The sequence below is a fragment of the Manacus vitellinus genome, unplaced genomic scaffold (assembly GCF_001715985.3).
Source record: "Manacus vitellinus isolate BGI_N305 unplaced genomic scaffold, ASM171598v3 scaffold_70_pilon, whole genome shotgun sequence".
In the NCBI taxonomy this organism is placed as follows: domain Eukaryota; kingdom Metazoa; phylum Chordata; class Aves; order Passeriformes; family Pipridae; genus Manacus; species Manacus vitellinus.
The window spans coordinates 2,023,760-2,050,543 of NW_021940754.1; the positions used below are offsets into that span (position 1 = coordinate 2,023,760).

The 26,784-nt window shown below is 41.0% G+C and overlaps 1 protein-coding gene across 3 annotated transcripts in view; it reads left to right on the top strand.

Annotated features, from left to right (window-relative positions):
- Window positions 1-1,561: 1,561 nt before the first annotated feature.
- Window positions 1,562-26,784, top strand: part of VPS54 (VPS54 subunit of GARP complex) — a 47,321-nt gene continuing 22,098 nt past the window's right edge. Inside the window, exons 1-10 of one of the 3 annotated variants that reach the window (XM_018084407.2) lie at window positions 1,562-1,658; window positions 10,426-10,587; window positions 11,431-11,536; window positions 11,628-11,672; window positions 13,153-13,231; window positions 15,812-15,846; window positions 17,204-17,261; window positions 19,893-20,278; window positions 24,701-24,827; window positions 25,858-25,965. In XM_018084407.2, the coding sequence (XP_017939896.1) occupies window positions 10,452-10,587; window positions 11,431-11,536; window positions 11,628-11,672; window positions 13,153-13,231; window positions 15,812-15,846; window positions 17,204-17,261; window positions 19,893-20,278; window positions 24,701-24,827; window positions 25,858-25,965 (1,080 nt within the window). In that variant the 5' untranslated portion in view covers window positions 1,562-1,658; window positions 10,426-10,451. Of the gene's footprint in view, window positions 1,659-10,425; window positions 10,588-11,430; window positions 11,673-12,211; window positions 12,259-13,152; window positions 13,232-15,811; window positions 15,847-17,129; window positions 17,262-19,892; window positions 20,279-24,700; window positions 24,828-25,857; window positions 25,966-26,784 lie in introns of those variants that run through there. The other 2 variants (XM_008929020.3, XM_018084408.1) reach the window with 2 other exon arrangements.

The following is a 26,784-nucleotide window of genomic DNA, read 5'->3' on the forward strand; positions in this document are numbered from 1 at the left end:
CTGTTCCAGCTTCCAATAAAGTCTGTTTGATCTGTGCTGAGCTGATAATAATTCCGGAAAGCCAAGGATTCAATTTTGAAGAAAAGAAAGTACATCTTTATTTTCTAAAGCTTGTCTACAAAAGGTATAAAGGATGCACATGCAGCAGTGGTGGTGACGACCATTGACACTGAAGGCCACAGTTATGAAGTAACAGTAATAATAAACAGGTCTTTCTGTCTGGTAGTGTCACATTTTCTGCTCTTTAAACTCATCCTTTTGAAGGGTAAACACTGGTCAGGTCGGACACATCTCCCAAGGAAGTCCAGGAGTCCCTGTGGCTCTTAGCACCTGATCTTGGTGACTCATTTGGGGTTATCTGCTGAGTCTGCAAAACAAATTGTACGGAGCAAGCGTCTGCCAACATAACCACCGAGGAGCAAAACAACATCCTCAGCCCAGTCTGTCTGGTGTCAGCACAGGGGCAGACACGAACACGACTTAGTGAGCCACGAGCCCAGGCGTGACCCCACGGATTTCCACACACTTCCATTTACACAGCCCACGGCCGCGTGCTCACACGCTTCTGCCATTTAACATACCGAGAATCGCTGCTGTTAATCAGAACCTCCTTGTGCCACCGTGGCCGAGGATTTAATCATTGTCTAAGGCACGACCAGGCGCGAGGCTGCTGTCGCTTAACTGTGACCTAACAGAGTCCCCGTACTTGAGAATCTCCTGTGACCTGATGAAGAATGAATAAGTATAAATCTGAATAACACCGGCTGTGGAGCAGCACCCATCGTCCACCCGGGGGACGACGGCTGGTGCTGCAGCTGTGGGTCACCGAGGGGGGGATCTCACCACCGGGACGGCGGTGGCTGTGGGGTCGGGGTCAGAGCTGCACCTGCGGTCACTCATGTGAGTCACTGATGGGGTCACTGATGGGCACTGACGGGGCTCTCACAAGCCGTTGCTCACTCGCAGGGCCCCAAACGGCGGCGCCCCCGCCGCGGACGCGCCTCACGCCACACTCAGCCGCCCCTCTCCCGACGGGCGGACCCCAGCCCGCCGGCCCCTTTCGCGCGCCCGCCGGCTCTCCCCCGCGTGCAGAGGTGCGCCGGCTCTCTCCTCCCTCCCCCGCCGCCCCCCGCCCGGGCGCTTCCTGCGCCGCCCTGCGCGCGCGGGCACCGACAGTCGCGGCGAGGAGCCGCGCTAGCCGCGCATCCCGACCCGCGCAGGTGAGGCACGGGGACGCCCGGGCCCGGCCCGCCCGCCCGCATTCGGCCCGCCGTGCTCCCGCCCCGCCGCAGCCGGGGCTCCCGCCGGGGAGCGGCCGGAAAGGGTTTAATTCCCCGGGGGCCCCTTTTGACGCGCCGCGCCTGGGGGTGCGGGCGGCGCGGAGGGAGGGCGGCGGCGGGTGGCTGCCGCTCTTGCCCGCTTTTCTCTGCGCCTTTCCTGCAAATCCACGGTTCGGATTTTCCACGGTAACCCCCGGCGGGGACGGCGTGGCTGGGAGCGGCGCGGCGTGTTTGGAGGTGCCGGTGGGAGGCCGGGCCTCCCTCATGTGGTCACTCTCCCCCCGCAGGTCCCCAGCCCCCGGCAGCATTCCAGGCGATGCTGCGGGGACAGATATGACGACGGCCTCCCGGAGATACTCCCGGCGTGTTCTCCCTAAGGTATGGCCGGCTCCTGGCTTTGGTTTAGAGCAAGTGTTTTGGGGTTTCCTCTGTAACGCTGGCGCATGGCAGCAGCAGTGGGATAGACTGGGCTGCGGAGCGCTGGAGGGCTTGTTGGTTCCATGAGCCATTTAGGATTGCGATGGTTCCCGGGTTTGTAAATGATCCTAAAATTGTGTTCATGGGCAAATGTAATTTCTTGCCTTCCCTTACTGTAATTTTTCAAGCACAGTGTGTCCTGTTGAGAGAAATACCCATATGTGTGTGTAAAATACCAGCCTTCTGCACGCTCAACCAAAACTTTCCCTCTCCGACTGTCTGGTTTAGGCCTTAGTATGTTATTGGTTCTCTTTTCCTTCTCTGTTTTTCTTATATTCTCTAAATACTTAGGGTTTCTTTTACATGACATCGAGTATACATCAAAATAATCATTGGACTTCAGACTTGCACATGTGGGTTTTTTGAGATTTTTCAAGCATAGGTAGTGTCTTTAGTGTGTTACCTGTACCCTGTCTGATGAAGTTGTGAATGAGAAGTCCTATGGACCTCCTTGTAGCTGTGCTATTACATCTGCTTTGCAACCCTGTGAAAAAACACTCTTACTAAAAGACCTGACGGTAGTACATTAATTGTTGTAGTGGCTGCAGTAATTACTATTTTTGCCTGGGAGTCAGTGTGACTCTTGGCCAAACTGTAGTATAGGCAAAAGCTACAGTTCCCTTGCAGTTCTTTGGGGATAGGATAGTGCTTCTGTTGGTTAGGAAAACAATGCCTGAAATGGACTAACAGACAGGAGATCCATGGCTGTTTAAGCAAAAGTCACTGTGCATCATGTAGGCAGCCTCACAGTGGGGTCAGAAGGTTGCACACCAAGGAGCATCTCTACCTCTGCCATGTGATTTGCCAGTAACAGGATCTGTCCTGAGTGTCCCTGTGTCTTCAGTACCATCTTTCTCTGTAGCAGGAGTCTGGTGTGTGTGTGTTGGAATTTTGCCTTGTTGACAGCACAAACCTCATGGGAGGAGAAGAGTATGTGCATTTCCAAGGTTGAAGGAGGATATTGTTTGCCTGGAAGGTGTCAGAAGGCACTAGAAAGAGTGGAGGAAGCAGACTGCAGACTTGCTCTTTGGCAGTTTAGGTGGGAAGAGGTTGGGAAATGGAATCATGTACATATTATTTCTTCTTTTGGGGCAGCAACTCTGTGTAGAAGCCACTTCTGCTTTTCCTTTTCAGACTTTGGGGAAACGAGGAACTGTGAGTCTCTTAAGAAGAGAGAAGGGCCACAAACATCATGTTATCCTTCCAGTTGGGAGGCTCAGTTTTCCTTTGGTTTATTTTTTCTTTACACTTTGTTTATTCTTCGTCTTGTTTTATGAATGGAACAGAAAAAACAAGTGGATAAGCATGAATGTGGAGGCTCTACATACGTGTTTCTGGAGCCTCATGTGATTAAGTCCAAAGAAATATTTACTGGCGCATTTAAGATTTATCTTCCCCATGTTTTTAACTTTTTGCATCCACTTCACCTAGGTGCTAGATTAAAATAAAAAAAGAACTGAGTATTCTTTTCAAAAGGTAAAGAATTGTTGATGTATTTCCCTCGTAGTCAAAAATGGCAGATCTATTTACTGATCAGATGTTCCGAAGTACTCATATGTAATAGCTGAAGTATCCCAACTTTTTCTCTATCAATCTGATTCTTAAATAAAAAATAAAAAGAGGAGCTGCTTTGGCTGTGTGTGGGAGCATGTTTAAGATGGGTTATTAGAGTTGGAATAGCGTATCTGATGCTTTGCAATATGCCAGGGGAGTTCCCACCAGTTTTACAGTTGCTGTAAGCAGCAGTGTAAGGCCTCCCATTTGTTTTTTGGCATTCTAGATGCAGCATAACCATCCCGGTTTTTAGGTTATAGAATTATTTATCTTTTGTGTCAGTAGAAGCCATTTGAGGGATGAAAAGGAGGTGATGTGAACAGAGGTGATGAGTCTCATTTGACCTTCTGTTGGGCAGGTATTAGGTACCATGAGAACTATCAGCAAACGTGGGTGGCACACTCTGTTTCTCACCAAACTGAAGTTTGGATGGCCTTGTTTGCTGAGGACCTGCCCTGTAGAGTGACTTCCTGCCTCATGCCAGTGGACTTGGCATCCTATGTCAAGACTGCTCAGTAAGAGTTGATTTGGGGTATGCTGGGCCTGCTTTTTGATGGTCTCTGGGCTCAGCTTTATGCATAATGTCAGAGGTGTTACGTATTTTAATTTGACTCCTTCATAGCTACTTGCAGTTCAGGGCTTGGGTAAGGCTTTGGAAAGATGCAATTCTCATGAAAATTCACATTTTCGAAAGATTGGTTTCAGACGAGCCTAACCCTGCTGAAGACAGCAGGCAGAGAGGCTGCACAGGGAAACTTGCTGTTGATGCAAATTGCCCTGAGCTTCTGTCAGACTCCTGTTGTGCAGTCAGGACCTCAGTGTTGGGATTTTTGCTGGGGCTGGTGAAATTCTTCTGCCTTTCCTCCACATGTCACTGCTCTGCAGTCTCTGCCCGTGACAGACTTGTAGCAGGAATGCCTGCCGGGGCTCCATGGTCTTTGTTCAGCTGCATGGGCCTCTGTGGAGCTGGAGAAGATGCTCATATTTCACCATTTTCCAAGAGGATCATACACGCTGTAATGCTGATGCCTGAAAAAAATGAGTACAAAAGGATTTCACTCCCATCTTGTGTGAAAGTGTGGGCAACTAACCGCGGGCCTTTTCTGGCGTATATTTTTACTGCTTTGCTGATGGTTTCTGAATGATTCTAGCACCCCTGGCATGGAAGAACTTGGTGCATAATGACCTAAATAGCTGTAGAAAGGTCTGTTCCTTCAGCAGAGAAGCTGCCTTCCGATTTCAAATTAGTGTTCAGCGCTGGGAGCTTGGGTTTCCGGATGAGAGGAAGTACATTTGGTACATTGGGTACATCACAGATGTTTCATGTAATTATTTTATTCAGTACCTGAACAAAAGTGAAATACTACTTTTCCAGATAGTTTGTCTATAAGGAGATAATTGCTTTCCAGTTTCTGACAAAATGTCAGAAGAAGTTATTCAGTGATGGGACCTTCTCGGGTAATTTTTTTCAGAGGATCTTATTCTTGGGTTTAAAGAAGTGAAGCTCAACTAAAGCTTTTTTTAGTTTGTGTTTGTTTTTGGTTTTTTCATCTGCTGTTGTGGTGTCTTCAGCTGGGGAGGACAAAAGAAACAAAATACAAAATATAATAATATGAAAATCAGATGTTTTATCCTGGCCTTGTAGTCTATCCGTGATGCTTTACAGTGAGGATGCAGCTGTCCAGTTCTTTCTCTGGAGTCAGATTACTGTTCTTTCTTCCCTGTTTCCCTGTTTGAGGAGAGCATTTTGAGATGCCCTTATGAAAGAGACAATTTAAGGGGAGGGTGGTGGCATTACTCTTTAAGCTATTTAAATGCTCTTGCTTTTCCACAGTCGCCATTATGCAGCACGGTCTGAGGAATTACAGAATCTGCTGGATTGTGACAGCACATGTGGCTAAGCAGGGCTGATGAGAAAGGCAGATAACTCATACACAGCTTCCTTGTTGGGTTGCTTTCATCCCAGCAAGGCTAATCTGTGTGGTTGTCACTCCTGCTAACTTTGCAGAGAAGTTCACACCCTCAGTGTGAGAACAGGAGATTTGGGATACTATTTGGATGTGCAAAATGCACTAAAATACACATGTGTTTATGAATACAAATATATGTACATCTATTAGGCTTTCAGAAAGGCCAGGCTGACCCAGGCTCCTCTCCAGGTCGTGTAAAGAGGTTTGATGTTGGAGTGTGCCCCAAATGTAGATGCCTTGTCATGGGGACAAGTCACAGCTGTCCTCTGACTCCAGCCTCATCATCCCCCTGACAGTCATCTGCTTCCTAGTCTGAAAGCCCAGGGTGGAAGTAGGTTGTTCAGAAAGAGCTTGGCTTAGCAGAACAGCTACAGCTCATTCTCTGAAACTGCTTCAACATTTCTGCTCCACGCTAATCTTCTCAGCTCCTCCTCTGAAATAGGGATGTCTGTCTCAGGGCACCAGGGACAAGTGTGGAAATTTCAGCCTGAGGAATTATTAGGTGGTTGGAAAAAAACCTGAAAGCTTGTGTTAACACAGTTTGGTTCGCATTGTCTTGCAAAGGTGGTGTGTACTTTGCTCGTACCATGACTTCCCTGTTACAGGGTAAATCCTGCTGATTTAGCAAAAAGAGCTGCACAATAATAGGTAGGGAAACCTAAACTTTTGAGGACACAGTAAATACGTTGGATCAATAACAACATGCTATTGGCTGTTGAGGCCCTGGAAGGAATCCCTTGTGCATTTTTCTCCTTTAGTTATGTTTCAGGTATACTTTTTCTTAATAAGGATCTTTGGTATTTATGATGTCTTCTAGAAGAGGTGAAATATTTTGCTTTAGCTTAATCTGTGTGTGGCTTCTGATGGTTTTCTCTTCCAAAGGGTGTTGGATAACCAGAACAGTACTTGCAATGTTTTCATTTCACCCTGTTGTTGCCAAAGCCGTGAAAAGCAGCGGGGACTTTCCCGTGCCATTTGTGTTCACAGAGAAACTTCTCCTGCCTTACTTTTGGGATGCAGAATGTACCTCTTCAAAAGTACCTGCTGGTGTCCAATGGGCACACAGCAGACAATGTGGAATACCTAAAGGGAAGCTTGCACAGTGCTGTATGGTCAGTTGGAACCCCGCTGTCTTTCCCTTGGGTGTTTAGTGTCTCTTCTCTGATATGACTGCTTTTGAAGCCGAAGTAAAGTTTGGAGAGCAGGTTCTAGAGGTGTCTGAAGAGCTGAAGCTTATAAACTCCATGTTCCTGGGTGTCCTTTGAAGTACCAGCTAGCTTATCAAAACTGCCAGTTTAAGTCGAAGGTATTACTTAGTGGGCTGTAGATTTATTTTCATTTGGGAGGGAGAGCGCAGGGAAAGGAGAAATATAAGTTTATTTAATGCATAAATGGAGACTTCAGGCACCTTGCAGGGATTATGCTGGCTTAATAAATTCTAATTTGCATTGTTAATACAAATTAAAGCTTTAGAAACCAAAGTATGCACACGTGAAAATTCCCAGTAAAATCTATTAACTTGTGCAAAACTGTCACCTTAAGTAGGAAATAGAAAATTGGTTGATAATGCTAATCAAAATCTACCCAAAAATAAAGAAATATGAAGTTAGTATCCATGAATAGACAAGGCTTAGTTTGCACCTTCTCTAATAAGGTGTTTATATTGTGATAGTACTGGATGTTTCGGTAGCGAAGACTCACCATCATAGACACAAAGCATGTGAATAACACTCGGAATATGGAGAGACAGTTTCCAAAGAACTTTTGTACAAGTCCAACAAGAGTTACAACTGCCCTGGGCAATTACTTCTGAGTAACACACTTGGTTGTTTGTTGTGTTCTCTTCCAACAGCTGAAACCTCGGGTGTGAAACTCCAGAGTCAGAGCGTAGTCATCACAGAAATAACTTCTTAAGAGTCATGTGATTAATACATTACTAACTGCACAGATCTTCTGTTTTGCTGACTGTACAAATACCCAAGCATGTGGTTATTACTTTCGTCATGGCAGCCGTTTTGTTCCATGCTGTGAGTTGTACAGCTGTGTCATACCGCAGCTGCTGAGCCTGTTATTGAACAAGAATGCTTTTAGAGAGGAAGCTGTAAGATGAAAGGTTACCCTTCGTGTGTTCAGACTGTAAGAAAACTGTCAATTCAACCCATCAGAGATATTTTCATTGTTGCCACGGTTCATTTGGTTTAACTTCAGCGATGTTAAGTCATTACAGTAACAGTGTAATTTAATTTTAACTAAGGAAATTAATACATTGTGTACAAAATAGATGTAATATATTTGAAGGCGTGTTGTAACTAAAACCATAATCATGGGCTCCAGATTCCATCATTACTCTTGTATCTAACCTCTAAAGTTGTTTTTTTTTTTAATTGTCTTAGTTTAATACACATTGCTAGACAAAATGTGAGTAACTTATGGTGATTACTGGAGAGAACACAGTTTATGTAACACATAATTGTATACAATTTAAATACTGATGTCATGAAGTTACACGGTTGCATATTCTTACTGTGGCCGTATGTTCTTCTGAGTAAGAGACTCATGGGGAGTCACCATTTCATAACTCATTCTGCACAGTTTGTGCAGTTAACTGCATTTACCTGCCTTTCACTTGCAGGGGAAGTTGAACGAGTTAAAATATTCTGCAGCAGTTCTGTTCTGTGTTAACATTGCGTTTCGTTTGTTTTGGTATGTTTAAATCAGCAAATTTGTGTATTATTGCATATTTTAAAATGTTGATTCAGGAGGCTGGTTATAGGTTCGTTTGTCTATAGAATGTTTTGTAGTGGAGCAGAAGGAACAACTGTTCTGTTGGTGAACAAATGAAACTTTTCCAGCTGTGGGCAGAGTTAGTGCACAGAGGAGGGTTTGGGTGTGGGGCAGGATTTTTGTCTACTTATGGACTTGGCAAATGCTCCTTTCTAATTTGAATTTAATTCAGGCATTATTGTCCATTTTTCTTTCTCTCTTTGAAGCTACACTTCCTTGCCTAATTTAAGGACTGCATTTTGAGGAATGCCTGGTTTGGGGCAGTACAGATGGGTTTATTCCTGTGCAAATGTGGCTGTTCATTGAGGTTAATTATCCATAAGGTCCTGACTTATGAGGATACTAGAATAGCTGTTAACTATGAATAATTTAGTACAGCATCAGATTGCGTGCCACTTAAGAAGGCCTCTGCCTGTGAAGCCTTATATCTTGTTTAAATTCACTCAGTAATATGGAGGTTACTGCTTGCACTGATATTTTATTGTACTCCTTTCATTCTATTTTAAGATTTGTCAGTGAATATTTTATGGTGCTAAGTAACAAAAATATCTGTGCAAGAGTGGGCATAGTTTGTTTTTGAAAAGCTGATGTATTGAGCTAGACTTCAGTCTTAAACTGTCTTCTAAATTTATTTTTAATCTTTGACTAGCATAATACAGTTAGCATTTTCTCCACTCAGATTTATGTAGTTGAGACAATTCACATCCTAGACAGTCCTTTTAGGTGGTACTTTGTTGTGGGGAAGGAGCAAGGCTTAATGAAAGACTTGCTAGCAAGAGTACAAGATTTCAGTGCTTTCTACAAATTGCCCTAGTTGCTCATACATCTGGCTAGAGCAGACTGTGTCTCATATTACAGAGCCTTTTACAGGAGAAAAGCTGCAAATACAGCACTCTGAAGCAGTTCCAAGTGCAGATAAATTTACTTTATGCCTATGGGAGACTTGGTCATTGCAACAGAGCACTGGATGTGTTTTTTAAGAATATTATGACAAAACACTGTCATTTTAGCAACCTAGATTTTTCACAAAACCACCCCAAAACATCCGGGAAGAGCTTCATGAAGAAAGAAGTTGCTTTGGAAATGTCAAGGGAAGAACATAAAAATATGAACATGCAATAGAAGTAGTAGAGAAAAAGGAGGTTTTGGGGCTTTTTGTGGAGAGAGACCGATGCTTTATGATATTTATGTCAGATGTCTGGGAAGGTTTTTTTCTCTATTTCTGACTGTTGCAATTCTCTACATCAACCAGTAGGGTTTTTTTACTATGGGCCTCTTCATTGGGATGCTCTATTACAGCTGTACTTGTATATCTTAACTGGTCTTTAGAATTGTTCTGTAGGACACTTTCAACCTCATTCAGAATGTAGAAGTTTGGTTTTTTTTCTCTTCCAAATGGGATTTGCTGTAATGTGTGTGATGCTGTTAGAATCTGACAGGGTGAGGCACAGTCATCTCTTCGTGCCTCCTTCAGTGATTGAAGATAAAATAGGCCTTTTATCTTTTTGTGCTCCTTCACAGGGTAGTAAGTAATTTAGGTGTCCATTAAGGGTTGATAGTTAAATGCTAAGATCTTGCTGGATGCATTTAATTTCTCCTTAAAGGCGAGGATCCAGATCAGTCCCTTTGAACAGACTCTCTTTGAGCTGTACATTATGGGGGCGTTTTAATAAACATCCCTGTTTAAGGGTTTTAATAAACTCTCAGACCTCTGGTAGTTCTGCATTTTACTACTGCCTGATACTTTGATGGAAATGCAGTTTGTTTACAGATGGAAAGAACTCATTAAGTTCAGCCCTGATGTATATTTTTTGAGGCTGTTTATTTTCAAATTGGAAGCTTAAAATTGAACTGAAAATTAGTGGGACTTTCCTTACTCTGAAGCTTTTTGATCTGTGTTTTAATTGTCTTGTCTGTGCAAATACTTTTTGTGGTGAAATAAACTGTAGTTTACTAGGCAACCATGAAAAGTTGAATTATCAATTTTCCTGATTCAAGTTCCAAATTTCCTGATATTTGAGAGGAAATTCTACTATGAATGTGTGCACTGTGGCTGCAGTAACTATGACAAGAAAGCAAGAAGTACCTGAAAGACTTTTTTTTTTTTCTTTTTAATGTAACATTTTATTGGTGCTGTGCACAAGAACAAGCTATCCTCCAAACCTAGAGGTATGGAAGGAACAGACTATGAAGTTATATTCTGCCTTTATTTTTATGTTTAAAGTAAACTTTCTCCTGTTGTTGTTGAAATGTGTCAGTTGAAGTATTGCAGTTAAAAAAAATACTGGAATGTCATTGTTTTGCTACAGTGTGTCAGCAGAGCCTTATTAAAGCCTTGATATTTATTGTTTCCTATTTAGCTTTTATCAAGTGGTGATTTTATGCAATGGCATCAAGCCACAGTTCTTCACCAGTGCCTCAGTCAAACAGCAGTGATGCTTTCTTTAAAAAAGAAATGGATGCCACGAAACGCTTTCGCCCCGTGCAGTCACTGCCTGATGTGTGTCCCAAGGAACCCACAGGTAATGTTGGTGTGCAGGGAGAGTGAGAATGCAGTTAAATTTACTGAACTGTTTGCAGTTGTTCAGTCAGCATTTGTTGTAGCGGGTGTAGTGCACTGAGCCATAGTCATATTTGTCCAAGTGTGCTGTAATTCTGCTTTGTACCACCCAGTGTCCCTTTGGAGCAATAGGAGAGACTTGCTATTTGCAGCTTGTTTTAAGGTGGTCCCATTATAGATGGGGTGTGATTCCACATTGCAGCTGTAATCCATGCTCCGTGCAATAAGGGGGTATAGTCTTTCAGAGCCTGCAGCAGATGTGTCCAGTGTGCTTGGAGTCTGGCTGCATTACTTCTGTGAAACGTCCCAGCCCTTCTGCACTATGAAGCAAGAGACTTGTCTACAGTACTGTTATAAGTCTCTAGTGCTGTCATAAAACCAGGTTTTGGTCACAGTTCCAGCTGCTGTGGTGCACTAAAGCTTAGTTTACAAAAATGAGTGGGTGGGGTGGGATCTTCAGAGTTATGATATATAATGGTAATGAATTGCAGCTGTCATTCTGATCAAGTTCAGAATATTAGAAATCTGCTTGTGGTTCGAATTTTTTTCTCTTCAGTAGAAACTGATGCTGTTGAGCTAAATTATTTAATGAGTGTCAATACACCAATACTGTGTTCGAAACTTGTGTTGGCTAATCTGATAGCAGTGCAAGTTGAAGTGTTGCCGAAGAACATCATCTGTCTTTTGCATAGATCATGCTAATCCACTATCTAATTGGGAAAACATGGCTTAAGAACCACAGTTTAGCGAGAACTACAGCTTTGTTTCTGACCTTAACAAACTGTTCTTGTCTTTTGTGCTGCAGGCGATCCGAGTAACTTATGTGACAGCCCATCTCTAGTTGTGGATCAGCAAAGATGGACTATTTATCATTCCAAAGTCAATCTCCCAGCAGCACTAAATGATCCTAGGTTAGCAAAAAGGGAATCTGATTTCTTTACAAAAACATGGGGAGTGGACTTTGTGGACACTGAAGTCACGCCTTCATTCTACCTCCCACAGATCACCAAGGAACATTTTGCATTATACCAACAGGAAATCACTCCGGTAAGAATGCCCAGGTAGATGCTCATAGTGCAAGGGACCAGAAAGATATCCTTCTTCTAATTAGAATGTCCCTGCTAGTAGTCCATCATACAGCTAGCTGATAATTAATTTGCTTTTCAGTGTTTGTTGGGCCTTCATTAGACGTTTCTTGTTTTATAATCTCAGTATCCATCATGTGGAAAATGCTGTCTGAATTGTCCCAAGCCAATTTCATATATTTTTTTTTTAGTTTCTGTCTCTGAATACTGAGCTCTGCACCAAGGCTTACAGTTCATATTTATTCGTTCTGATTCAGAATCCTTTTTTTTTCTGTGAGAATTGTTTAGTGGTTGGGCTCTACAGTGCCAGCAAAGCATTCTCAGACCTTTGGGTCAAATGACTACATGCTGCAGCATGTAGGGTTGAAGATACTTTCTTAAGTCTCTTCAATCTAAACATTTAAACATTTTATACATGAAGTTCTTAAGCTATAAATAGGCCTATTATCTTGATGATTTCTTTTGTAACAGGAAGGTTTAAGCTACATCTAAGGACACCAGGACCAGTAGGAGACTTCTACAAACTCTTAAAATACAGGTGTCAGTAAGTATGTAGTATTCTTTTTTTTTTTTCCTCTTTCACTGAAAGAACATGTAGAAGTCTCCTGCTGTTTTCTGCTTCCTTGGTTTGTAACTTCCCTATTTTTTTGCTGGTTCAGAATTAGCTGCAGAAGTGTTACTTATGTAATTGTAGTTAAAGACTGGAAGTGAGTTGTCTATAACTGAACAACAACTGAACTATTGCCACCATTAACTCACATATTCAGCATTTTAAATGTTTAAGATTTCATCCTGTAAAATTAGCACTTCATTAGTGACTGCTAAATGAAAGAAGATTTTGAAAACAGGGAGCTGACCTGTGGGGTAGCTTCTAGCAGAAATCTAGTTAACATTGGTGTTCTTTAGAAACATAATTTCTCACCACTATGGTCTCTGGTGGTGTATGAAATTTGAAGCTCAGCGTGATGAAACAAGATATGTGGTTTCAGCAAGGTACTCATTAGTAAGATATGGAAGCAATTTCTACTTTGATCCAATTTAATTTAGTAATGAAAAAGCATTCATTGTGTGTTAGTGTGATTTCTGGACTAGACATCAAATAAATGTTTGTTTATGTACTTACAGTTGATCTATGTTTATATATCATTATGTGGAGAAGTTATTACACTTCTTCAATAATTTCTGTGTTCATTTTCTTTCAAATGTAAAGATACAGGAAAAAAACAACCTATCTACTGTAGGTTGAAATTTTTGGTACCTTTTACCTGGACAAACTGTCTGAGCTTATTAAAGGAAGAAAATAATGTTGTGAACTTGTCAGAATTATTTGGCATAATGCAGTTGTATTTCACTGAGTGTTCTACTTGAAAGAAAAAAACTTATTTTTTAAAAATGGTTTCTAAGCCTCAGAATAATTCTTTAATATATTTTCTCTTTTGCAGAGAGAGAAGGTTCATGAAAGATGCAAGAATATTTGTACTCCTAAAGATACCTTTGGCAGGACTCTACTACACACACACGGTACAGTCAAAGCCGTCCTTTAGTCATTAAAAAGTAATGTCTTTTTGTATGAGTATGTTATGTCATCAATAATGAATGTTATGAGTGTTATTCATTATTGATTCTATAACATACTGATCATCTGTTACTTGCTCAAGGGCTTCATGTGCAGTAGTAGCTGGTGATGATTTCATTGTAACAGTAATTGAAAACTCAAGCATGGTTGACTAGAATTATTCAAGAACATTGCTGATATTTTATAGGTCAGAATGCTTGTGATATCTGCTTTGAAACTTTTTCTTGGCATGTTTGCATTCATGGCAGGTCATTGTGTCCCCAGCAGTGTTTTCTTTAACTGCTTTTTATTTTAACATCCACTGAAACTGTTGCATCAAATCTGTGGCAGCCGTTGTGTTGGCAGTGAAGAACAGCAGTGCAGGGCCATTCCTGTGCCTCTGCTATGAGGATCACAGGGTGGCTGAGGTGGGAAGTGACATCTCAAGGTGGTCCAGTGTCCAAACCATCTGCTCAAACAGGGTCACCAGTGGGAGGACAGTGTCCAGTTAGGTTTTGAATTTATCCACAGATGGAGATTACACAACCCGTCTGAACAACCTGTTTTGATGTTTGACCACCCTCATGGTAAAAGGATTTCCTTATGTTCAAATGGAATTTTTCATTTATCAGTTTCTGCCCATTTGCCCTCTGTCCTGTCACTGGGGACCACTGAGAAAAACATGCTATGTCTTCCTTACACCCTCTCATCAGATCTTTAAACACATTGGTTAGATCTCCCCTGGGCTTTTTCAGCCTAAACAATCTCAGCTCTCTCAGCCTCTCCTCCTTGTCTCTTAGTTGTCTCTGTGGCTCTTCATGGAATCACTCCAGTATGTCTAGGTCTGTCTTGTACTGGGGAGCTCAGAACTGGGCAGCTGTAGCAAGGCTGAATTTCAAGATTTTATGGCAATAGTTCAACTAATATGAAACTAGACAAAGGAAGGTGAGAGGCAAAATGAGAAAGAAAAGATGAGCAAAAGGAAAAGAAACTTCATAACTTGGAGGTAGTTTTTAATATATAATTTATTTTAATTTACTTTCTCAAAAATGCTAGCATAAAATGGTTCATTTACCAGTCCCTGTTTGATAAGGCTTATCTATATCAATGTCTACAGGTAATGCAGCAGGAAGCATTCAGTAGTTTACTTCTGATAAAGTTCTTTCAGTTGACTTTCTTCCTCCTTTTCTGTGCAAAAGGAAACCCTTCTGCAGGGTTTTTTTTATATGGGTGTTATTTTGGAATAGCTGCTCCTGAATGTCTATGGCACATATGGCAGAGTAAAAGTTCCTTCTTCAGTCTTACCTTAATCCATTTTGAAAGAGTCTGAGTCTTTTGTTTTTAAAAAGAAAATTAGTGTCACCAAATTAACTGGGAGGTCCTTAGTAGCCAGAAAGTTCCTAGTAGAAGCATCATTTGGTTAACTGAAACTCAAAATTTTCTGTAATTTCTGCTGTTAGCATTTCCTGTCTTCCTCTAACTCCAGCCCACAAGACTTGGCCTTTCACTTCCGTAAGAATTGGTCTGTCAAAGACTGAGGACAGCAGGATGATTCCGAGGTTGTCTTTTGTATTTCAATACAAATAAAATAAGAAACAAATCAAGTGAAAAGCAAAGAGGTGAGAGCTATGTGGGAGATGATGCTGAGCTAGCACTTACCGTGTTTGTCAGGGATGAGCAGACCATCCAGCAGAGACGTGGGCTTGTTGCTTTTAAATTCCTTAATGTTTTTGTCCTCCAATGTGCCCTCCCTCCATAATGCTCCTAAGTTAATGAGTAAGGAAGGAAAAGGGGATTTTGACTGAACCTCAAGAGTCTGAATTTGCCTTTTCTTCAAGTTCTGCTGATGTATAGTAATGCAGCTCTTTCCCCAGCTCAACTCCCTCACCCTCTGCAGTTGTCAGGTCAGCTTACTTCATGGGAAGTACAGCTGCTGTGCTGCTTGCTCACTGTGCTTGGGACTCTGTCCTGAGCCCTTGTTTGTACTTCTTACCAGTCTTTGTGCATCCAATCTCCAGGTGCTCTGCCGAAGTGATTATATGGGCAGCTTCAGTCTGGAGCATCAAAACTGGAGTGATGTTAGAAGGACCTTTTGCTGGCCCTTGCTAGTGCATTAATGAATGTGAAGTGCTTTGTATGTCATTGTCACTGTCAAATCAGCCAAGTGTAAGCACCTTTGAGTGCTCCGAGCATGAGACCTGAACTACAAAGGACGACAGAGCATTTCAAAGAATCAGAATATTTCAGGTTGGAAGGGACTTCAGAATGTCTTTAGTGCAACTGCCATCTCAAAGCTGGTTCAGCTGTGAGGTCAGGCCAAGCCATTCAGAGCTTTAGCCAGAAAATCTCCAAGGATGGACAGCCTGCTCCAATGCTCGATTGTCCTCATGGGGGAAAAGGTTCTCCTCCTGTTCAGTCAGAATGTTTCATTTCAATTTATAACCCTGTTCCCTCTCTGTGAGGAACATGGCATCGTCGTCTTGTTCAAGGGAATTGTATTCTGTTGTTTGCTCATGAATGACTACGTGTGTTCTGTTTAATTTTAGATAAATCCAGAACAGATCTGGAACAAGTACCTAAGGTATGGCTTCTGTGCACTCTAAGCTTTTGTAAGGTTTTCTCGCATGAAGTGTTGAATATATGCATGTGCTCTGTAGCAACTGTGTCCTTGCTGGTGACTTGGGTTGATTCTCAAGAGGATCTGCAGTGCTCAGAATTAAAAAAAAAAAAAAAAAAAGAAGAACGATTTGTTAGACCCATGGTCTTGATTTTTCACTTAAAGTAGAATACAAATACCATTATTTTTTTCATCTTTTAAATAAGAAAAAGTTAAAACCTCAGAACTGAACAAAATTAACCACCCTAGGAGAAAAGGGAAACTGAAGAGTTTGGTAGAAGCTTGATTATTGCATAGTGTGCAACTTAGCATTCATTTTAACTCCTTGATCAAAGCTCTTGCATATATGCATGCAGTATATATGTACTTTCTGTGTTAGGTTGGCCAAAGACACAATTCCAGATTCCATTTTAGTCTGAATAATTTTTTTCTGGGTACATTAAGAAGTCAGAGTGTTAATGTGGGCAGCATCTCTGTGCCAGTTGTGTGGGCTGTGATTTGAATAGCTGTCACTGCATTGTTTAAAGTCCAGGAAACAAGAATGCTTGAGTGTGGTGTGATGCTGTAGTTTATGTTGAACCTTTTGAAATGACACTCCATAAATACAGGGAAAAGGGTTCTGCTGTGTGCCTGGAAGCTCAAGGTTTGTACCAGTTTTGTCAAGTGTAGATAATGTTATCAGAGAGAATTTTAGATCAGTAGTTCTCCAAGACATTAATGTTGCATGTTACTGACTCTTCCTGAGCGTGTTTGCTGCATCCTGCTAAAGGAGATCAGCCTGAAGCTCTGTTCCACCCTGGCAACACTTGCTGCACCCTGACAGCTGGCTCAGTCTGGTAGAAGCTGTGGCCCCAGAAATGAGCAGATCAGCAGCAGGATGCCCCAGTTAGTGGAGAAGGTTGGCTCAGATTCTTTAGAGGACCCACCTGCACTTTAATGCTGCCTATGTTTGCACACTCAGGACGCTTAGATCATCTTAGGTGCTTGAGCACCCATGCAATTTTGGAGCTGTGCCTTCCACTTTTAGGAAGATAAGATTTTGTCAGATCACACAAGCTTTTAAAGTGTAAAGTAGATTGGTTGTAATGTCTGGAATGAATTTGTTTGCCTTGATAAATGAAAATCTGGATTTTGACATCAACAAATAAGGTCTCTGTTAGCTTAATGAGACAGGAGGTGTGTTTAACTGGGGCAGAAAATGTAGGGCTGAGTGAGGCACATTTATTTCTTTTGTTTTTCTATTTCAGATTTTTATGAAACCAGATTTTGCCTTGGAAGATTCCTTAACATTTAATACCGTTTTACCATGGTCTCATTTTAGTACCGCTGGTGGGAAAGGAAATCGTGATGCAGCTTCCTCCAAGTTACTTCAAGAAAAGGTACAACTGATGTGAGATGTTGTTATCCATTGCAGCTGTTAGGTACTACACAGAAACCCCATTGCTGCTGTTGTGTACTGTTTGTTGAGACACCACTCTTGTGGGCTTTGTTCTCTCTCATTTTACATCAGGCTGCAGATTGTTACTAAAGAAGCATCTTGCTGAAAGAGAGCTGTTTTTTTCCCTGCTAAATAAACGTGTCAAATCTGGAAAAAAGAATCTGTATATGATGTAGTAGCTGGCTAAAACTTAGTGAAGCAGGTATACATTGAGAACTTCAGAGATGTGGAGCAGTTTCTTAGGGAGGGAGAGCATTTCCATGAGAAGGGAAAGCTAGAGGTTGTACACTTTGTAAGACTATTATTTTTCTCACATCTCAGGAAAATTCCAGATTCAAGGCACTGTGGTTTCTATGCTAAAAGCAATACTAAATCCTATGGGTTTTGTATTTTAGGAGATTCCTCTTACGTTAGTTGTCATGGCATCTGCACTGATCTATTTTTGCATTTCACAAAGGAGAGCATGAAAGCAGAGCTGTTTCTTTCATATTGGAAACAGAAGTCTTTACTTTTTTTAAAAAATTTTTTTTTTGTTAGTTATGTAGTCACACTGTAGCAAATCTCATAATGAGTCATCTTTATGGTACAAATACCCATAAAATGCTTTTAGAAAATCTGCATAATTGTGGAGCCTGTTTTCTAACTTTAATTTTCCCTTCTGTTTAATCTACCAAAGCTCTTGGGAGCTAGGGGAAAAAAATTAGTGAGGTATAATAAGAAAAAATAACATGAGATCCTCTGGAAAGTGTTTCCAAATTTCCAGGAGTTAGTCTTCCTGCACTCCTGCCAGGTCAGGAGGAAGAGACAGGCTCTGCTGGAGGCCAACTCATCAAGTTGTCCTCCACACCTAAAGTTGGAGGAATACTTTAGAGTTTCCTGAGGCAGCTGCCATCTGAATATGAAAAAGCAGTGTCTGGCATGTGTTTTAAACTTCCAAAGTGTTCCTGGTAGCAGCAGAATGGACACTCAAGAAGGACTTTGAGTGAAGGAGACCCAGAGCCCTCAGAGGAGTGAAAATTAGGCTTTGAAATAGGCCACGAGCCAAGCTGCTTTGGAGAGAGGTGATACAAATACCTGAATAGCACAAAACTGTTGCCTCCAAAGCCACTTGCCTAACAAACAAATTATTACACTACTTCATATTACTGAAATGAGCCCCAATTTTTTGTTTTACTTTTTAAAGACTGAACTGCATGAGGTTTACACTTACCACATGTAAATATGCACCCTGCTGCCATAATTGTCCTTAGCTCCAGGCACTGTGTTTCAACAGGATTTTGAAAACAGTGCCTTAAGCACACCTCCTTAGGCTGTTAGTGCTTTTGAGCTGCTGCTGATCTACTTCAACAATTTCCCCATGATGTTTTTCTCTTCCTTACCTCCTTCCATGTGTTGCCCTGCATTGGGACTGTAAACTCTCTGAGGCAGGTACTATCATTTTGTTCTGGTTTTTCTACTTCATTTAGCATAGTGAAAGGACCTGGGGCATCTGATTGTTACAATCACATGAATAGCCCCTTCTCTGATCCCTGTGTCACAGCCTGTCTCCTTTTTTCCTGTGACTGCGTGTGTCACAGGTGGTTGGTGGAGGATGCTTTTGATTAAACATATGCACAAAAAAAGATGAGTTTGCATATTGTATAAATCCCTAGTGTACCTGTAGAGAATGCGTGAAAATAACTGTTAACAAGGAAACATTGTCCAGCTGATTTCCTTTCCATCTCTGGATGGGCCTTTTGAAATTCAGTATGAGGTTTGAATGCTTGGCATCTCTTAGAAACCAGGTCATCTGAGTATTAGCATTCAGACAAGCACCCTAATGCCTCAGTCCTTTGAGTTTGCATATTCAGCATCAACCAGAACACAGAACTTTTACAGGTCAAATAATCGGGACAAGCCAGTGGTCTGGTAACTGTTCAACGCAGAGAATTGGAATTTCAGGTTCTGAACCTGTAGGTACAGTCTGTCCCTGGGAATCTCACAGTGCCAGCACGCAGGAAATATGCTTGGTACTAACTCCTACTGGTTGGCAAAAAAGCAACCGGAGCCAAAGGTATCCTGGAGATTTTTCTACGCAGAAGGTACTACAGCTCTTTAAGTAAGCAGAGCTGTTCAATGGCATGTCATCAAGTAGAGTCAGCTACACCTTTAGCAGCTTCAGTGGCACAAATTAGACATAGAATATTTGTGTGTATACTGTTGTTGGTTGCAAGCCAGTAATCCAGAGCAGTCTCCTGGTTATTGTCCATATTCTAACAGAGCCGGTGTGCAACCATGTGTTACAAAAGTTTGGGTATTTTAGAGTTATTTGCTTTTCTAACTTTGTTATTTTCAAGCAGGAGAAGCATCAAATCAGCCTTCCCAAAGTGATTTTGAGTTTTTTTTACAAAGAAATTATTAAACCACAATGGATAGTTGTTTGCTTGCTAATATGACAAAGAGGTTTAGTTTTTATTAGCAAAATTTCTTCATGATGCAATAAGACAAATACCCTGAAAGTGTATTTGCATGGTGATAAAGCTTCCAAGTCATAACAATAGTGTTCATTTTTCCTCTTCCTTCCTCTTTCTAGCTGAGCCATTACCTGGACATTGTGGAAGTCAATATTGCTCATCAGATTTCTCTGCGCTCAGAAGCATTTTTTCATGCAATGACCTCTCAGCATGAGTTGCAGGACTACCTCAGGAAAACCTCCCAGGCTGTAAAATTGCTTAGAGAGAAAATCTCTAAAATTGATAAAGTAATGTGTGAAGGATCACTTCGAGTTCTCAGACTGTCACTCACCAGAAATAACTGTATAAAAGCATACAATAAATTGAAGTTAATGGCTACTGTACACCAAACACAGCCCACAGTACAGTTGCTGCTATCCACTTCTGAGTTTGTTGGAGCTTTGGACTTAATAGCAACAACACAGGAGGTGTTACAGCAAGAGCTTCAAGGTATTCACAGTTTCCGGTAGGTAACCATCCAGGAAATGAATAAAATGCAAGTAGAGCTGGAATGTGTTGAGCACATTATGTGGACTGAAGGGGTTTGTTCTACCTTTGTTCATTCATTCTTAGAGGACATAGTACAAAATGTACAAAATGTAAGTGTGGCATAAGCAGTGTGACTAATGCCTGATGATTTTATTTTTTTTTTTTTAAGTGGGGTGAACTTTTAACATCTAGATGCTTTTTACTGCATTCTTGTTTACAGATGTTTTAGGGGTGCAAAGATGAGAGATGAGCTGTGGCTGGGCTCCCATCGTGCACGGCCTGTAGCCTGCAGCTGAGAGGGTTTTTTCCCCATGGGGGTCTGCAATCCTCATGGATGTAGCACCCCAGAGATGGGGGCTGTGATACACAGATGCACTCCAGGCCTGTGTCTTTAGTGACTGATCTGGGCCTGTGGTGTTAAGGGAATATGCACGGATCATGTGTCAGGTAGGTCAGCCCCAGCCTGGGCTTGTGCTGGAAGGAGCTTTGCAAGCAAAAGCCAGTGCAAAACTGTCAAGCAGTGGCTCAGAATGTGATCTGAGGTTGACAGCTGGTCAGATGGGATGTGTTCAGCCACGTCTGCTCTTGTGGCCGGGAGTGTTTCCTCTTGCTCCATTCCACTGATGAAATCCACTTCTGTGAGCTGTTCAAGTTGCAAAGGGAAGAAACAGTGAGGAGGTGCTGCCCAGGCTGCTGCTGTTGCTGCTGCTTTTTTACCCATGTTTGCTACAGTAATGGGAATGTGATGGAATCTGTTAATAGTGGATACTTAGAGCTCCTCTGGGAGATGCCACTGCGCTGGGCAAGGTCCTCTCTCATATGCAAGAGTATTAATACAGTAGAATTCTTTTAGCTGATGTAAAATAAGCTATCACAACCATCATAGTTTAAAAATATTGTGGGCAAAGCTGCTACTGTGGTGTGGTGCTGGCAGAAGTAGTGTGTGGTTAAATCAGCTCAAGGCTTGTATCAGTCAGCTGAGGAGCTGTATGCTTAGATTTTTTAAATTTATGCTGGGTGAGGGGGTGGTTTGTTTCAAGGTTACGTGGTTCCTGCAGCCTGGTGGTCCTCAGCTTGCATAATAAAAGCATGGTTGTTGCTCAATGACAGTAACAGGAATATTGAGAAGTTTTTATGGTTACTGCTCTTGTCCATCTGTTCTGTCAAGCTCCTCTTCTAACACCCTTCCAGCGGGTTTGGAAAACTAAAATTTTATGTAGAAAAGATCTTGGGAAAAGTAGTTACAAATTAAAAAAAAAAAGGAAAAAAATAATTTAAAGAACTAATAAACTGTTGGGGCAAAAGTTGCTGGAAGCTGTTAGTGCTTTTCTAAAAAACCTAGAAACAGACCATCTAAAAAGTGTAGATTGTCCCTCTTCAGACACCTCAGCACAGTTTCTGTCCCCTTTAGGGTTCCTACTCTCAACCACTTGATTATGGGGCATAGACTGTGACTCAGTCCCATTTGTATTGATCTTGATGATAGTCAATGTACTTCTACAATCCCTGTGACAACATCAGTCAGAATTAGTTGTGTTTTGCAGTTGAGTAACCTGTGTGCTCTGTCAGCAGAGAGTGCAATTCTGTTGTCACTGTGGTTGATATACATGATGTCCCAAAAACGTGCCATTATTTTAAAATTACCCTCAGACGTGGAACATATTTGCAGGTAGATATTCATCTTGTCTGTCAGGAATAATTTCTATGAATAAAGCTTAGCTGGGGTTTTTTTTGGTAGAGTTACAAATAGTGATGTGAGTGCGAAATGTCCCTACTGCTTTGGATAGCGAAGACTCAGGAAGGTGAGTTAAGGGCAGCCTAAGTCCATTGCACCACCAGACATGCAAGTGCAGTTGAGAAGTTCCCAGCACAATTCCCAAATCTCATAGTGGGCTGTCTCTATATATATATATAGCTTGTGGGGAAAAATAATGTGCAGTGGAAAGATGGAGATCTTGCTAAAACTTCTGAGTAGAATGTTGTGTTTCAAAAAATAAGTAAAATTTTTAAAAATCTCAGTTGATGGCAAGAACATATACTTCAGCTTTTCCCAAGAAATACCAAAGGGATCTTTTGCTTTGTTCTGAGCAAGACTGCTGCAGTTGTCAAGTGAGTTAAATACCTGGTTTGTTTTAAGAAGAGATGAACTTCTAAATCAGTATCTCATTTTTAAAGAATTTTTTCGTAAATAATTTGTATCTGATTAAAAAAAAACCAAAAAACTTGTTGCTTTAGTGTTGTTATGGCAGCTTGTAGAATTTGCTTTTGAACAGACAGCTTTAAATTGAGTCATGTCTTTTAATATAAAGCAGTAAGAAAACTACTCAGGTCATCCATAGACAATAATTTTTCTCTATATGCAGAAAAAAAATGTGGTTTGCCTCTAGTTGTAGTAAAAAGTGAAAGAACCTTAATGGTTCTGTGAAGTAATAAATTGGTGTATTTAATCTAGGTTAGTATCCCTAATTATATATGTGTCAGTTGTAACTGCTTGCTACTACTCTGGGATACAATTAAGTTGTAGAGCTCCAACCTTTTCAAGTTTATCTTTTTAATTTTACAAAAAAACCCCCAAACTAATGTGTTAACTAAATTTCAAATCTGTTCTGCCGCTTTCTGCATTGTTTTCACAGTCCTTGTTGGGGTGATGGAGATACAGTGGGTTTATTTTTTTTTGCACAGGTATGCTGGCAAACCACACTTCTATACTTTTTTGCTCAGTAAAACCCAGGTACATGAAAAGTAGTTCTCATTTGTGTATTTTAAAAGGAGTTTTACCCTGCACTCATAATTTTACATCACAGAGTTGTCATATTCAGTACTCATTGAAGGGATCTGGGACCTGTTAAGAGATAATTGCCAAGGTGTTTTACTGGAGTGTGACTTAAGGTCTGACTTGTTTCTGCATGTTTCAGGCTGGGGGCATTTCTGTTGCTGTTAGGGACTAGAATATCGTGGGCAAAGGGGTGAGAGCAAGTGCTGGGAATCCTAGTTGGATGTTTCCATACCTGGGGTTGGAGAGGGCAGGTTATGTTGTGTTTCAGTGCAGTTAAGCACAGTTACAGAAATAATGTACCAAAGAGCATCTTCATGCTTTCCCAAGAGCCTTTGTGCTGTGGGTATTAGTCCCACAGTAGATTTTGTGACTCCAGTTATTGTGTTACAAATAATAATCGTTAGGGGGTTTTGCTCTTGTGTTTGTTTTGAAATGTCCATGATGCAACTGGCTTGGATTTTCCAGAGGCTATTTTTGCTTAAATTAAGTATTTGAAATGTATCTACTTTGTCCATTCAGATGAATCATTGAATAACAATTTCAAAAGCAGGCACGTCCCTGATCATCTTGAAATGAAAAAAACAATAAATTAGTCTGCTCAACTCCAGATCCAGCAAGATTCATTGACTTCAGCTCAGTACTGGCCACGTGGGTTTCTGCAGGGAGGAGATACCAGGGAGTCATGAGCTACATGATCTAGTGGTCCAGCTACACCAGCACTGAATTAAAGCCATGTTCATCCTCCTTACTTTGTATCCAGGTTCTTTATCTAAAATACCACAGTTTCTGCTAGTTCTTACTGGCAAAGTGTCTTGTTTGTTTGTTTTTGTTTAAAAAAAAAAAAGGCAGTCTGATTTTTACAGATATTTGCTCCCAGCTGTCAGGGGAAGTTGAAAAGCTTGGAGTGTTTGACATTTCTGAAGTTCCCACTTTTAGTTTTACTTTGCTAGAAATTTCTCTAGCTGCACAACTTTTAAAGAGTGGTTGATATTTCTGATGTGAGAAAGTCCCTTGTGATTCTGTATGAAAACAGTCTGCAAAATATGGTTTAAAATCTCCAATACATGGAAAACTGTTTTTTATTTAGAGTAGCATAAAAATTGAAAATTTAAAAACTCTTCTGTGTTCTCTGAAAGCCATCCTGCCATGTAATGCTATTACTGCATCTCAGTCATGTGAATTTAATGTGTAACCACATCAAAAACTCAGATGTTTGAATTAGAAGAACTTATGGACTGATGAGCTGAGGAACTCAACAAGCAAAAGAAGTATTCTTTCTTCTCAACACCTTTATACTGACAAGCACTGAGTATTCTTAGTTCTGGTTTGCTTCATTGGGCAGAGAGGTACTTCACACCTTCCAAGAAAAAAAAAAAAAAGCCCTACTTCCAAATTTTATCCTCCATCAATATTCAAGTCCATATGTTTTGGTGCAAGGTGACAGTGTCTCTGAAAAATGCATGGTTTCAGCTGCTCTGAGGAGTGAAAGATTGGAGCCTCCCATTAAGCTGGTGTTGATTGCATGGAAATTACCTGCTGGGTGGTTATTTTCTTCAGCTGTGAACTAATGATTCATTTTCAGGTTGATTATTTAGCTCATATCTCAATGGCTGTTTTTCTTAGGCATCTTGGCTCACAGCTTTGTGAACTGGAAAAGCTGATAGATAAAATGATGATTGCAGAGTTTTCAACTTATGCTCGCAATGATTTAAATAGACCCCTAGAAGATGATTGCCAGATTCTAGAAGAGGTATGTCTGTTATTGAAATAAACTGTCTGATGAATATGTTTGCATCCTTAACATACTTAATTAGCACCAACTAATTCACTCAGGTCCCTAGTAGCAACACTATAATTTTAGACTATTTCTCTTCTCCTCCAAACCTTCCCCCGCCCCTTTATTTTTGTGCTTGATAAAATTAAATAATTCTAATTAAACTCAGAACTCTCATCCAGCCCCACTTCAGTTTTTCAAAAATAATCAGTTCACTTTTCTCTGTTATATGTATCCTGAGTTCACTTTATGAACCTCAGCATGTAAGTGGAAAAGAACATGGACTCTCATTGACTTGGCTGTAAAATTTCAGTTTTGCAATGAAAGCTGATATTTGCATGTTGTTCTCATTCTGTCTCCCTATGCTTTTATGGGTGCTTATATCAAGCATATGGCTGCCCTGAATACATGCTTCATTTGCAGTATATATATATGTATATATATTCCTCATTCCTCTGAAGATGATAAACATTTGAAGATTAAGCTGTTGTGATTGCTCTTTAGCCTGGAAAAGATTTTTCTGGATTTTGCCTGTACTGTTCTTCAGTAATTACTGGACCCTAAGAACTGTTCAGTCTTGTTTCATAAAATGTAGTGATTGGCAATAGCAGTGAAATACACCCATTTTGGCCCTATAGTTTCTTCCCCCCTCTGTGCTGCAGTGTGCCAGCCTCTCACTTGGGCTGTATTTAGTGTCAGTCTTGCTCAAGGTAAGGAAACTCACTCATCATCAGAAATATCCATGTTTTTAAGCCCTAGTGAATGAGCCCGACTAAGGAATAGGCAGGAAAGGGGGTGAGAGAAAGGAACTCAGCTGATATTGCCACAGGGAACTTTGTAGAAGTAAAGCATGGAATTAGGCTCGAGGTACTGGACTGATCTAAATGCTATTCACTGTGTGTTTGATACATGAACTTTCTTACTGCTGTGCAATTTCTTAAAATTGTTTCTTGTCTTCACTTTGATATTTTTCATGTATTTTTTTAATTTTCTTTTTTCTTGATAGGAAAGGCTTGTATCTCTAGTCTTTGGACTTTTAAAACAAAGGAAGCTAAATTTTTATGAAATATATGGAGATGAAATGATTAATACTGCAAAGAACATAATTAAACAGGTAAGCCAAACATTTCTGATGTATCTGACAAGCCTCAACCCCTTACAAATTATTTTTTTAGTTGTTAAGAACAGCTCTGATGAAGTTTTTTGGTGGCTGATGGTCTCTCATTTACAGCAGCTGAGCTTGCAGACACTAAGGGCTTCCTGAAGCACAGAGGTCTGTTTGCAGAAAAGACTTTTGGGAAGGTGTAGATAGCATAACCACACTCTCGTTTTCTCAGTATAATTACAGTTGTTCTCAACTTTCCTTTCTCTCAACACATGGCTCTCCTGAGTAGTATAATTGTGTTTCATTAAAAAAACAAACAACAAAAACACCACACAACAAAACAAACACCCCTAAACCACACCAAAAAGCCTGACCCCCAGTCCTCTGAAAAGCAAACTCCCCAAGTTCTTGGTTTAAACACATAAAAGAGAATCAAAGAACTTGCCAGTTGAAAGAATCGAATTCCCAGCAAATGCTACAGAAAACATTGCTTGCCTTAATGTTAACAGAGACCTAGCATAGGCACATGATTAAAAAGCTGGATAACACCCTTGCCTTTTTCTGAGAGAGCAAGGTGAAGTAATGAAGAAAACCAGCTAAAACCAACAATTGAACAAAGTTCAGATTACATCTTTGGGGGAAAATGCACGGGCTAGTTTGGGTAGTGACATGACAGCTTTTGTTTGCAAACAAAAACAAAGACTGAACTTTGAGTGTGTGTTTGGTACTTTTAATTTTACTCATCTTGTTTGTTTGCACACATATGTGAGAATATTGTGTAAGAGGTGGGTTTTTTCCCTAAAGATGCATAGTTATTTGGAGAGTTAT